This window comes from Schistocerca gregaria, chromosome 3 (genome assembly GCF_023897955.1).
Source record: "Schistocerca gregaria isolate iqSchGreg1 chromosome 3, iqSchGreg1.2, whole genome shotgun sequence".
Classification (NCBI taxonomy): domain Eukaryota; kingdom Metazoa; phylum Arthropoda; class Insecta; order Orthoptera; family Acrididae; genus Schistocerca; species Schistocerca gregaria.
In genome coordinates this window covers 848,851,879-848,866,904 of record NC_064922.1, presented here as the reverse complement: position 1 = coordinate 848,866,904, position 15,026 = coordinate 848,851,879, and the positions used below count along the sequence as shown (strand labels likewise).

Here is a 15,026-nt window from a genome sequence, read left to right as displayed (position 1 = left end):
GTAGGTCGGCATCAACAAAACATGTTTGCAGTCAGATGATAAAGTTGGTGATTGAAATTTCATGAGGAGATTCTGCCATGACAAAAAACGATTTTGCGTTAATGATGTCCACTCCAAATCCTGTATCATTTCAGTGACACTCTCTCCCTTATTTTGCGATAATACGAAACATGCTGCCCTTATTTGAACTTCTTCAATGTACTCCGTCAATCCTATCTGGTAAGGATACCACACCACGCAGCAGTGTTCTAAAAGAGTACGGACAGGTGTAGTGTAGGCTGTATTGTTAGTAGATCTGTCCTGCCAATAAAATGCAGTCTTTGATTAGCCTTCCCCACAGCATTTTCTGTGTGTTACTTCCAATTTAAGTTTTACATAAATGTAATTCCTAGGTATTTAGTTGAATTTACAGCCTTTGGATTTGACTGATTTATCAGATTCCTTTTAGCACTCATGTGGATGACCTCACACTTTTTGTTACTTAGGGTCAATTGCCAATTTTCGCATCATGCTGATGTCTTTTCTGAATCGTTTTGCAATTTGTTTTGATCTTCTGATGACTTTACTTGTTGATAAATGGCAGTGTCATCTCCAAACAACCTAAGACAGCTGCTCAGATTGTCTTGCAAATCATTTACATAGGTAATGAACAGCAAAGAGCCTATAAAACTACCGTAGGGAATGCCAGAAATCACTTCTGTTTTATTTGATGACTTTCTGTCAGTTACGAGAACTGTGACCACTCTGACAAGAAATCACGAATCCAGTCACATAACTGAGACAGCATGCAATTTCACTAAAAGCTGCTTGTGTGGTATAGTGTCCAAAGCCATCTAGAAATGTGGAATCAATTTGAAATCCCTTGTCAGTAGGACTCAACACTTTATGCGAGCAAAGAGCTAATTGTGTTTTACAATAAAGATGTTTTCGAAATCTGTGTTGACTGTGTGTCAATGGCCTTTTACAGGCACCAAGGCCCAACTGCAATCGTGTCTGAGGTGAGCAGCAGTCATAACTGGAATGGGGGTAGTGTGGGGCTGTGGAGGAGGCATGGGATGGGGAGGGGGAAAGGTAGCAGGATAGGGGTTGGGCTAGGGGATGGAAAAACGTTAATGCTGCCTGTTGGAGTGGTGCACAGGGATGTGATAGGGACGGGTAGATGCAGCATTGGCAAGCTGTGCTGGGGAGGAGGGGGAGAGGTGGTGGTGTGAAAGGGGAGAGGAGAGAGAAAGTAGCACTAAGAAACGACAGTGGCTGTGTGTGTGTGTGTGTGTGTGTGTGTGTGTGTGTGTTTGTGTACTTAGTCTAAAGGTGGCACGTCAAGTTGGAGACAGGCACAGTTAAGACACTTACACATTAGCTTTCAGCCACAATCTTTGTCAGAAGAAGAAAGAGAAACACGCACACATTCATTCACACAGATAAGCACACAGCACACTCTCTACCCAACAGTTCCCACCACCTCTGTCCTATCATCTCCTCCCTGTTCTAAATTTCTACCCTCCTTGTGTGCCACACGTTGCCGACACATCCATCCATGTTTCCTCACTCCTCTCCTTTTTCAGTCCACCCCTCCCCCATCTCCACCTCCCTGCCCCACAGCCTCCCAATGCTGCACCTGTTGAGACTAAAGTCGCTGCACACTCCACCACACAGTGCTCTTCTCTCCCTCCACCTGTACACTGCTATCCCTTCCTTTTCCCCACCACCTCCAGATTGCTGCTTCCGTTCCACACAACACTTTCATTCTGGTCTGAGTTGTCGGAGATGGTGCTCATGTGTGCGTGAGGTGTGTTTGCTTGTGTGAATGAATGGGTGTGTATTTCTCTTCCTTTTTCTGGTAAGATTGTGACCGAAAATTGATGTGTAAGTGTCTTTTAATTGTGCCTGTTTGCAACTTAACTTGCCTTCTTCATGGTAAATAGCAATCTATCTTTTTCCCTATATTGTTGTTCTTTATAGTTTTAGGTGTTTTTATTTGCAGTACTTGGAGTTTTGTGTCCCTTTGTACTTTAGTAGTTTTCTCAACTGAATTTTTCTTTTGTCTCAGTTAATGTAAGGATTTCAAGGGCTTACTCTTGAAATTTGAGCTTATATCTTAAAACCTATATATTTTTTGGCATAAGGGTTTTCGTAAACTCATTGGTTTGATTTGTGCTGAGGTAAGTCTGTGGAGCTTGTGGGCTTTGCCATTTCACGCTTCTAAGTAACAACCACAGCAACTATAGTTTGCCGTTACAGCTTTTGCCAGAATGTCGGGCTTCATGTTTGGAAATCCACAGTGCTTTTGACAGTGTTGACAAATTATATTGGTAGTGAGTGACACCCATGGACCTTTACATGAACTAATTGGGTGTTCCATGTGAATGTATTGAAAGTGAACTTGCCAGCTACCATGATATTGCAGGTATCACAAGAAAACGATTACAGGAGTTACACATCACCACATCTTGGTACATTGACATCTTGGTACATTTTATATTGAAAAGTGTTTGAATATCTTCTCCCATTCTATAATGGCTCCAAGGAATTAATGTTGTTTTCTCCTACAGCTGAATTGGATATCTCCAGATTTCCTCTTTTCAGCAATGTACACCTTCTACAGATTGATTTTAGGGATGATAAAATGTACTTACAGGAAATGGAATAGAATCTTCAGTGGATATTGATTAATGTATCTGGACTTAATCCACTGTACAACTGTTACTTATGGAGAACATTATACAGCAAAACAGCTGGATAATAATTTCAAGCTTTGTGATGCAAATCGTTACCATGGCCAATTATAAACTAAGATCTTACATTCATCTTTTACATGCTACTCTTTATCATCATCATCATCATCATCGTCATCATCATCATCATCATCCATGCAATCTCCCACTGCTCCGAGGCACTCCTTGAAACTGCTTATGGTTGTTGATTGCTCCAGAACAGTACTTACAAGAAATATGATTTTCATTAGTAGGCATGACGTGCTGCATGAAGCATGATGTATGCTTCACCAAGAAGAAAAATATGCAAAACACAACAAAAATTGGAAAAAAAAGTATGATCTGTGGGCTAGTAAGAGGTAGAGGAGGATGGTGGATGAAAAGAGAGAGAAACACAAATATGCAAAAAACAAGAAGCAATGGAATTAAACAAAATTACGATCTGTAGCTTAGTGAGAGGCAGTAAATGAAAGATTGAGGGGGGGGGGGAGGGAGGGAGAGAGAGAGATAGAGAGAGAGAGAGAGAGAGAGACCATATGCTAAAATCAAGATTTCTTGAAGTTGTCACCAATGATGACACTTTTCTCTCTAAGACAATGTTTTGGCATTACTTTAAATGTATATTAAACTTGTTGTGACCAGTTACTCTGATCTTTACAGGTCTGGTGTGACTTTGGAACAGCTAGATACGCTTAAAGCAATCCATGTGGCTGGTACAAAGGGGAAGGGGTCTGTTTGTGCCTTTTGTGATTCACTTCTCAGGCAGTATGGACTTAAAACTGGCTTCTTCTCATCGCCTCATCTGGTGGCGGTGCGGGAGAGGATTAGAATTAATGGAAAGCCCCTCAGTCAAGAAGACTTTACGCAACACTTCTGGAATGTCTATAATAAACTGCATCTCCAGAAGGTAAGTTAAAATGGCCTCATCTTGATTATTTTCTTTGAAATTTTTGCATATCCTAATTTTTATATGTAGTAATGATGTAAAATAGTTATCGCAGTATCTACTTAAAGTGACGAAACTAAGTTCATTATTGTGTTCTGAAGATACTGTTGTTTCATTCAATTGTTTTACATTCCCTGTCACAGAAGAAGGGGGGAAATTATGAGTAATATAACCTTAGTTTCACAAGCTCCCACAGTGTAGATGGAAGTAAGTGGTGCTCAGCACACACAGAATAGGCCACTGCTTCATGACCCAAAGCTTCTGTTTTAACGCTTTGGAGACCAGCCACTTAGAAGAATATTGGGCCTAGGAAACTGGCCATTTTTGCTGTTATTTAAAAACATTGCTGGCACATAGGTAATTTAAGAGTAACACATACTGAAAAAACCATCAGAGTTCAAGTTTCCTTTTTTCATATTTACTTTAGTTCTTTGATAGATTATAAACTGTAAAATACTGATAGAAAGTATAACTATCCTCCCAAGAAAAAGCTTCAAGGTTGGTTATTGAGCAGGTTCTTCCTCTTGAGCTTCCAAAAATTTCTCGTTCACTCAACATACACGACATATTTATAGCAGAATTACAGTAAATTGAGAAACTGAATGAGTACGCACACGAAATTACATCATCGTGATCACAGTTGGCTCTGCCATTCATGACAGCAGCTGTTATGCTCCCTTCTGTTTCTCTCGAAATAATTCTAGAAATTGACAACAGCAGGCAGCAACACTCAAGGGACAGTTTGCAAGATATCTGTACACTGTTTTCATATTAAATCAGTCCAGTTTTTATGAAGTAAGTGGCTCGCGCATTGAGAAAATTGTGGCCTGACCTAAACTCGGGCACGATCTTTGTAACACAAAGTTGTGGTCGGAGCTACGCTCGGGCTCGATCTCCAAAGTATTACACAGGAATACCAACCAGCATGCAATGTGTGCAGTGCAACATGTATACCTAGAATTGTTACTAGGCAGGTTTTATTTGTTGGGAATGGAACAGCCTTTTTGTTGTGGCCCCTCCAAAGTTATACATGGTGCTGATTTCCACATGCCCAGTGTGTATGTTCACAGGCCCATGCGTGTGGTTCTGAAGACTCTGCAGTCAAGTGCAACTCACTGGGCAGTCTGGCCACGTTGACTTGCTTAGCTGGCCTGTATGAACTCGCTGAGTTGGTCACTCACCACATCACTCTACAAAGTCCTTACATATCCTTTTTTTATTTTTTTATTTTCCATAACTATGCAGGGGCAGGTTGGCAATGGGTTCAGTGAATGTTAGAGCCTCCATGCTTCAGTGTAGCCCCAGTGTATTCATATTTTATTCGTTCCAGACATTATATGGGTATATGGCAGCAATCAGAATTATAAATCATTAATATGAATATTTCTTTTTTTTACTTCCAAATAGTGAAAATGAAGCATACGATGACAGAATTAATATAATTGCCATCTTATAGGATGAAACCACTGATAATCACAATGCAATAATCCATTGATGCACAGTAGGAATCAAATAGAACATAACACCAAAGTCATATTTTCTATCCGTAAGTTTTGGACAGTTGCAGACAAGACGCATAGTGAGACGCAACACAGGTAATTGGTTAGAGTGCTTGATGGTGTGATGGAAGGGCACAGTGCAGTAGGCTCTCCTGCTAGCCCTCTGCCTGTGGAACTCAGCTTGCCAGGTGAGCCAGCTTGGGCAAGCTGAAACTTGCACTGTTGATAACCATAGCCTCCTCACTGAGGTGTTAAGAGGAAATATCAATGTGTAGCAGAGTGGCTGTCTCACCCAATTTTCTTACCAAGTGAGCAGCCAGGTACATTAATAATAAGTGATATTCAGTCTTTCATCTCTTGGCTTTGCTTACATTCACTGTGAATTTTATTAATTACCTTGATCTCCTACTATTTCTACCTCCCACACTTCCTTCCATTTCCAAATTAACCATTTCTCGGTGTGTCAGGATGAGTCCTATCTCTTCGTTTAGTTAAATTTTACAATATTTCCCCTAAACCAGATCAAGCTGTAAATACAGTAAGCAGGTTCAAATTAATGTAGGTTTTAGTAGATATACTGAGGTGAAGAGGCTTACTAATGGGGAGAAGTGCATCAAACCAGTCTTTGAACTGAAGGCCACAACAGTAATGATACTATGAGAATGGAAATAAAAGTGTTTAGAAGTTGTCTCCATTATGTATTATTATTTACATCAACATCTACATGATTACTCTGTGTTTCACAGTTAAGTACTTGGCAGAGGTTTCTCCCTCTGTAGGTGGGTGCCAGCAAAATATTTTCAAACTTTGGGGAGAAAGCTGGTGATCGAAATTTCACGAGAAGATCCTGCCGCAACAAAAAACACCTTTATTTTAATGATTACCATCCCAGTTTGCGTATCTGATCTGTTGCTCTCTCTTGCTTACTTTGCGATAATACAAAACCAAGCTGCCCCCAAACTTTTTTGGTGTCCTCTGTCAATCCTCTCTGTTGCAGATCCCACACCACACAACAATACTCCAGAAGAGAGCAAACAAGCACAGTGTAAGCAGTCTCTTTAGTAGACATGTCACATTTTGTAAATGTTCTGCCAAAAAGATCAGAGTCTTGGTTTGTCATCCCCAAAACATTATCTATGTGTTCGTTCAAATTTAAGTTATTCATAATCGTAATCCCCAAGTAATTAGCTGAACTTTCAGGCTTTAGGTTTGTGTGATTTATCGTACAATCAAAATTAAATTGATTACTTTTACTATTCATGTGGGTGATTTCACACTTTTCATTATTTAGTCAATTGCCACTGTTTACACCGTACAGATATCTCAACTAAATCATTTTGCTATTGGTTTTGAGCATCTGATGACTTTACAAGACAATAGATGACAGCACCACCTACAAACAATCTGAAGGATGCTCACATTATCTCCTAAATTGTTTTTGTAGATCAGGAACAGCAGAGCGCCTGTGTCACTTCCTTGGGGAATTCCAGGTATCACTTCTGTTCTGCTCAATGACTTTTCATTGATTACTATGTTCTGTCTGACAGGAAATTACTAATACAGTCGCACAACTGAGATGATACGTCTTAGATACACAATTTGATTAGAAGTTGCTTGTGAAGAATGATGTCCAAAAGCTTGTGGAAATCTAAGAATATGGAATCAATTTGACTTCCCCCTGTTGATAGCCCTCATTACTTAATAAAGAGAGAGTTCTGTTTCACATGATCGATATTTTCTGAAACCGTGTTGGCTACTTGTTAGTAAATCATTTTCTTCAAGGTACACCATAATGTTCAAACACAGACTGTTTCAAAATCCTACTGCATATAGATATTAGCGATATAGATATGTAATTCAGTGGATTACTGGTATTTCCTTTCTTTGCTGTTGTTGTGACTGGTGAAACTTATCAGTCATTAGGTACAGAACTTTTCATGAGCAAACAGCTGTATATGATCATTAAGTATGGGGCAATTGTACCAGTTTACTCTGAAAGGAGGCTGACTGGTATACAATCTGGACCAGAGGCCTTGCCCAAGATCTCTGCTTCAAAGTTACTCATGTTGGCAGTTGTTTTTTATTCGAATTGGAGTACTTACTTCATCATCTTTAATGAAGGAATTTTGGAAAAGAGTATGGAATGAGTCTGCTTTAGTGACACTGCTATCAGTAACATCATCATTGTTATTGTGCAAGGAAGATACTGATTGCCTCTTGCTGCTGGTGTTTTTTAGGTATGAGCAGAATCTCTTTGATTGTTCTGTCAGATTTCAAGACAGTTTCATTGAGGAAGCTATTAAAAGCATCTCACATTGAAGTTCATACTAAATTTCTAATTTCTGTAAAACTTTGCCAATCTTGGTATTGTGTGTTATTTTAAATTTGGGATGCTTTTTTCCAGTGTTCTGTTCTGATCTGTTCAGTGTACCATGGGTAATCAGTGGCATCTCTTATTAATTTATTTTGTGTACATCTCTAATTGCAGTAAAAACTATTTCTTTGAATTCAAACCACATCTGGACTATGCTTACATAGTCAGATTGGAAGAATTAGAGACTGTCTCTTCGGAAGGTTTCGAGAGAATTTTTATCTGCTTTTTTGTAATTAGATGTATTTTGTGTGAATTTTTGCGGTTTGGGTGTTACAATGTTCAGTCTTGCTACAACCAACTCATGGTCACTAATCCCTATATCTGTGGTGGTGATCCCTATTTGGTCATGGTTATGTGTTGTTCCCCCTCATGAACCATGGACCTTGTCGTTGGTGGGGAGGCTTGCATGCCTCAACGATACAGATAGCCGTACCGTAGGTGCAACCACAATGGAGGGGTATCTGTTGCGAGGCCAGACAAATGTGTGGTTCCTGAAGAGGGGAGGCGGCCTTTTCAGCAGTTGCAGGGGCAACAGTCTGGATGATTGACTGATCTGGCCTTGTAACGCTAACCAAAACGGGCTTGCTGTTGTGGTAGTGCGAACGGCTGAAAGCAAGGGGAAACTACAGCTGTGATTTTTCCGGAGGGCGTGCAGCTTTGCTGTATGATTAAATGATGGCGTCCTCTTGGGTAAAATATTCTGGAGGTAAAATAGTCCCCCATTCGGATCTCCGGGCGGGAACTACTCAGTAGGACGTCGTTATCAGGAGAAAGAAAACTGGCGTTCTACGGATCGGTGCGTGGAATGTCAGATCCCTTAATCGAGCAGGTAGGTTAGAAAAATTAAAGAGTGAAATGGATAGGTTAAAGTTAGATATAGTGGGAATTAGTGAAGTTCGGTGGCAGGAGGAACAAGACTTTTGGTCAGGTGAATACAGGGCTATAAATACAAAATCAAATAGGGGTAATGCAGGAGTAGGTTTAATAATGAATAAAAAAATAGGAATTCAGGTAAGCTACTACAAACAGCATAGTGATCACATTATTGTGGCCAAGATAGATACGAAGCCCATGCCTCCTAAAATAGTACAAGTTTATATGCCAACTAGCTCTGCAGGTGATGAAGAAATTGATGAAATGTATGATGAGATAAAAGAAATTATTCAAATAGTGAAGGGAGACACAAATTTAATAGTCATGGGTGATTGGAATTCAACAGTAGGAAAAGTAAGGAAATGTAGTAGGTGAATATGGATTAGGGCTAAGAAATGAAAGAGGAAGCCACCTGGTAGAATTTTGCACCCCAGGGAGAGCATGGGGGAACAATTGACAGGAATGGGGGAAAGAAATACAGTAGAAGAAGAATGGGTAGCTTTGAGGGATGAAATAGTGAAGGCAGCAGAGGATCAAGTAGGTAAAAAGATGAGGGCTAGTAGAAATCCTTGGGTAACAGAAGAGATACTGCATTTAATTGATGAAAGGAGAAAATCCAAAAATGCAGTAAATGAAGCAGGCAAAAAGGAATACAAACGTCTCAAAAATGAGATCGACAGGAAGTGCAAAATGGCTAAGCTGGGATGGCTAGAGTACAAATGTAAGGATGTAGAGGCTTATCTCATGAGGGGTAAGATAGATACTGCCTACAGGAAAATTAAAGATACCTTTGGAGAAAAGAGAACCACTTCCATGAATATCAAGAGCTCAGATGGAAACCCATTTCTAAGTGAAGAAGGGAAAGCAGAAAGGTGGAAGGAGTATATAGAGGGTCTATACAGGTGCAATGTTCTGGAGGGCAATATTATGGAAATGGAAGAGGATGTAGATGAAGATGAAATGGGAGATACAATACTGCGTGAAGAGTTTGACAGAGCACTGAAAGACCTAAGTCAAAACAAGGTGCCGGGAGTAGACCACATTCCATTAGAACTACTGACAGCCTTGGGAGAGCCAGTCCTGACAGAACTCTACCATCTGGTGAGCAAGATGTACGAGACAGGCAAAATTCCCTCAGACTTCAAGAAGAATATAATAATTCCAGTTCCAAAGAAAGCAGGTGTTGACAGATGTGAAATTACCAAACTATCAGTCACAGCTGCAAAATACTAACACGAATTCTTTACAGATGAATCGAAAAACTGGTAGAAGCCGACTTCAGGGATAATCATTTTGGATTCCGTAGACGTGTTGGAAGATGTGAGGCAATACTGACCCTATGACTTATCTCAGAAGAAAGATTAAGGAAAGGCAAACCTTCGTTTCTAGCATTTGTAGACTTGGAGAAAGCTTTTGACAATGTTGACTGAAATTCTCTCAAATTCTAAAGGTGGCAGGGGTAAAATACAGGGAGCGAAAGGCTATTTACAATTTTTATAGAAACCAGATGGCAGTTATAAGAGTTGAGGGCATGAAAGGGAAGCAGTGGTTGAGAAGGGAGCGAGACAGGGTTGTAGCCTCTCCCCGACTCTATTCAATCTGTGTATTGAGCAAGCAGTAAAGGAAACAAAAGAAAAGTTTGGAGTAGGCCAGAATGGACAGTGTCTTGAAAGGAAAACAAGGATAATGGAATGTAGTCAAATTAAGTCGGGTGATGCTGAGGGAATTAGATTATGAAATAAGACACTTAAAGTAGTAAAGGAGTTTTGCTATTTGGGGAGCAAAATAACTGATGATGGTCAAATTAGAGAGGATGTAAAATGTAGACTGGCAATGGCAAGGAAAGCGTTTCTGAAAAAGAGAAATTTGTTAAGGTCAAGTATAGATTTAAGTGTCGGGCAGTTGTTTCTGAAAGCATTTTTATGGAGTGTGGTCATGTATGGAAGTGAAACATGGACGATAAATAGTTTAGACAAGAAGAGAATAGAAGCTTTTGAAATGTGGTGCTACAGAAGAATGCTGGAGATTCGATGGGTAGATCACATAACTAATGAGGAGGTATTGAATATAATTGGGGAGAACAGGAGTCTGTGGCACAACTTGACTAGAAGAAGGGATCAGTTGCTAGGACATGTTCTGAGGCATCAAGGGATCACCAATTTAGTAATGGAGGGCAGCGTGGAGGGAGACCAAGAGATGAATACACATAGCAGGTTCAGAAGGATGTAGGCTGCAGTAGGTACTGGGAGATGAAGCAGCTTGCACAGGATAGAGTAGCATGGAGAGCTGCATCAAACCAGTCTCGGGACTGAAGACCACAACAACAACAACAACAACAACAACATATTTGTTGCTAAGAAGTGAACTATGTTTTCGCAATCCAAGTGGACTCCTGAACTAGTTCATCAAAATAATTCTGTGAGAAAGAAATCGGTACTATGGACTATGTTTTATTCCTATCACCCACTTTAAACATATATTTTGCCAACATATCAAAAGTGAATTAAAAGTCAGCACCAACTGTAATTGTTTGAGTGGGGTGCCTATTTGAAATGGCACTATAGTTTCCTCTGAAATCTTCAGCAGATGTATTGTATGAGCCTGGAGGTTCGTAAAAGGAACAAATTATTAATTTATTCTGGTTGCCAAGCATAACCTCGACCTATACTAACTTACAGTAACTATCTACCTCAATTTCATTGCTTCTGGCAGCAATAAACACTCCATGACCAACTGAATTTAATCTATGTTTTCTGAACACGGTTAGACCTTTTGTAAAAATTTCCGCTGAACTTATTTCCATACCTATAATCATTTGAGCTTTAATGCTTTCTGTCAGTGCTTGGAGGTCTGGTTCTTTCCGAACATAGCTGTGACAATTTACAACTGTAGTACCAATGACATTCTTTTCGAGGAACACTATTGATATATTTAGAGAATCGACATTTGAAGGTGACTGCTGAATGATTCTACTAATGCCAATATACATTCCGTGTAAGGACCATGAAGATAAGATATGAGAAATTAGAGCCCTTATAGAGGAATATAGACAGTCGTTTTTCACTCACTCTATTTTCAAGTGGAACTGGAAAGGTAATGAGTAGTAGTGGTATAGGGTACCCTCTGTAACGCACTGTATATTGGCTTGCAGAGTATCAATGTAGATACAAATTGCTGCTAGATCTTCTTTGTACTTTGTTTGCTGGGTGCCCTTTTGGACTGACACCCTTTCTGTGATTTCCTGAAATCCTCTACGTCCTTACCAAAGGACCACTGTCGGTTCTGCTGATGATGCTTCAGATGGTTAACTCCACCTTCATCTTGCAAGCAAGTCTTTACCACTTTAGCTATCCCCCTACCACTTTAGCTATCCCCCGAAACCAGAGAGAATCTCTTCCAATACAAAGTGACAGACATCGTTAGTACCAACATCAGCCACCACTTGCAGTTGGCTGTACCCTGTTCTGTTCATGGCATACCTTTTATAAGAGAGCAAGTTTATTAAGTGCTAGAGTTATAAAAAGAATTCCTAGCTGGTTTTGGTATTATAGTTTTGCACAATACTACTGTGGAATTTACTTGAGCAACTCATAGCAACCAATTTATGTTTCCCTCAATTATTTCTCTTTTTACTTGAAACTCATATGCCAAGGACTATGTTGATTTTAGGGCATTCGAGGGCATGATTATCGGCACCATTCTTGACTATATGAATTCAGGAAACAAACAAAGTCATTATCCACAAGCAGTCTTACTGTCACAGAGTTGCATTGAAGCACACTAGCTCATTTTCAGAGACCCTCCAGTACCACCAACACTTCAGAGAACAAAGAAGACCATCTCTTTGCGCCAGATTTGTGAGGAGAGCCAACCCTCTCAGCCCCAACAATGCCAACAGTTGGATGTTGGAGGGTTATCAGAGGTTGAGAACACTCCAAGGCATTCGCTTTGAGTGTCAGAAAACTAACAGTGATGGAATAGTGGTGTTGCGAATAGTGATGAGCAGTTAACAGAGCATGGTGGTGAACAGACAAGAAGAAAATAGAAACATTAGGAATTAGATTACATTCAGTTTTTGTTTTGTAGACCCAAAAATGAGATGTTTCTCACAAGTGTGGACCGTGTCAGAAAGTATGACATAAGACATAGATTATTCGAACATAATACTCACTTCCGTGATCATTTGTCAGGAGATTGTCAAAATATGTAGATTTATTACAGTAAATGGGAACTGCTAGTATTTGCAGAATTAATACACTGTCAGAATGAAACATAGTTATGCACTTTTAATAAATTCATCATACACAAAATACCTAATTTTGACTGTTGTGGTCAAATGCTGACAAAACTGAAATCTAGCAGACATTTTTACGTAAATTGGTCTTACAGACCCTGTTAAGGTATTCATCTATATAGTGGAAGGAGTTGCATGCCAAAAAGTCTTTCAAACTCTGTTTTACCTGCAACCAAGTTTTTAATGGTTGCTGGCAATTTATTGAAAACATGTGTTCCTGAATATTGGACCCCGTTTTGGTCCAAGGTAAGTGATTTTAGGTCTTGGGGACATATTATTTGCAACAAATTTCATTGAGGAGTATGCTGAGAAGCAGTGGTTAGAATACGCTGTTTCTTGAACACGTTTCTGAATGATGTTCTTAAATTTACACTACAGATGGGTCTCATTATATATGTTTTTGCACTCTTAAAAACTTTTTTCACTTTGACAAGTTAGCCCGAAATATGATCCAATATGAAATAATAAATGAAAGTAAGCAAAGTATGAATTTTTTTATATTTCCTACATCTGACACCATTCTCACTGCAAGTGCAGACTTGTTTAGGTGCTTCAGCAATTCTGTGGTATGCCCTTCCCAAATTAATTTATTATTGAGTTGTAATCCCAGAAATTTTACACAGTCAGCCTCTTCTATCTGCATGTCTTGATATGTTACATACATGCTAAAAGGAAATCTCTTACACGTTGTGAACTGCATGTAGCGGGTCTTTCAAAGTTTAATTAAAGTGAATTAGCTTTAAACCATTTATTAATGATGTTAAAAATTTGATCAACAGCCATTTCTAAATCTGTACTTGATTTGCCAAGAATTGCAATGTTTGTATCATCTGCAAACAAAACAAACTTAGCATCTGGCTCTATAACTGATAAGTGATCATTATTGTACACAAGAAAAAGCAACAGACCCAAGATGGAACCTTGAGGAACACCACATGTAATTAATTCCCAGTGAGATGAAGACTAAGTGCTTACTCCACAGGTATTTCATGATGACACCCTTTGTTTTCTATTGTTAGGTAGGAGTCGAACCATTTTGCAACACTGCCGGTGACACCGTAATATTATAATTTACTGAAGAGAATGCTGTGATTGACACAGTCAAAGGCCTATGCAGAAAATGCCAGTAGCCTCTAATGAGTTAAGTACATTCTCATTGTATGTGTATATAGCTTTTTCAATATCAGAGCCCTTAAGGAACCCACTTTGATAGTATATTATTTGCAGTCAGATGAGCCTGAACACAACCTTTTCAAATATTTTTTTCAAAAAGCAAGCAAAAGTGAAATTGGTCAGTAGTTCAAAGGTATTTTGCTATCCTCCTCCTTGTAAAAAGGCTTAACTTCAGCATATTTTAGTCAGTCTGGAAATGTTGTGCTGATACAAGATTGATTACACAAATAACGTAACATAGAACTCAATCGACATGAACACTTTTTGATTAACTTCATTCACACGATATCATAACTTTGATTTTAAGGATTTTACGGTGGATGCTATTTCTTTGGGAGTGGTTAGTGTCATTTCCATTTCACAGAAGTTATTTGTAGGGACTGGTCTCTGATATTCCACTGCACTGTGCACTGAACCTGATAAGCCCAAACTGTCAGCTATGGAGACAAAGTATTTGTTTAAGAGGTTTACAGCGCTATATGCATTTGTTAAGAATGTCTCGTTTATTTTTAGAGGTGTCTGTTCCTCTTTCTTTCTGGCCCACCTGTCTCTGTCTTCACTAGATTCCATGTAGTTTTTGTCATGTTGTCTGATGTAATTAGTTTTTTCTCATAATGAAGCTGCTTAGATTTCTTGATTACTTGCTTCAATATTTTGCAATATTCTTTGTAATGTGTTACAATGTTGACATCAGAGCTGTTCTTAGACAGTAGATACAGTCTCCTTTTTGTCTCAAATGATATCTCTGTTCTTTGTGTAATCAGTGGTTTATTTGTATGCATCTGTTTGATTTAAGTTATCTGTGAGAGAAAACAATTTTCAAGTGAGGAAGTAACTTTCATAGTTGTTTCGTAATATAACTACTTTTTCCCTAAATTTGTCTACAAAGATATTATCAGTAGCAGTCTTTGAGCATTTACATATCCTGGTTGCAAAGTTAACAGCAGGCATTAAATCAAATGATAGTGTGATTAATTGCAATGAATATTCATTGACAGAAATTTCAATAAATTCACATTAAAATCACGAGCAACCAATATTTCCTTGTTTTTTACTGTAAGGTGTGATGACAGAGCTTCCAGATTTTTTATGAAGAGGTTAAAGTTTCCTGAAAGTGCTCTGTATATACCTACTGTTATGCAGGACTTATTGT

The 15,026-nt window shown here is 39.0% G+C and overlaps 1 protein-coding gene across 3 annotated transcripts in view; it reads left to right on the top strand.

The window, feature by feature from the left end:
* The window catches only part of LOC126354764 (folylpolyglutamate synthase, mitochondrial-like), a 130,778-nt gene that overhangs the window by 53,961 nt on the left and 61,791 nt on the right, over window positions 1-15,026 (top strand). For all 3 annotated transcript variants that reach the window (XM_050004654.1, XM_050004657.1, XM_050004656.1), the window contains one exon: window positions 3,375-3,621. In XM_050004654.1, the coding sequence (XP_049860611.1) occupies window positions 3,375-3,621 (247 nt within the window). The remainder of the gene's footprint in view (window positions 1-3,374; window positions 3,622-15,026) is intronic.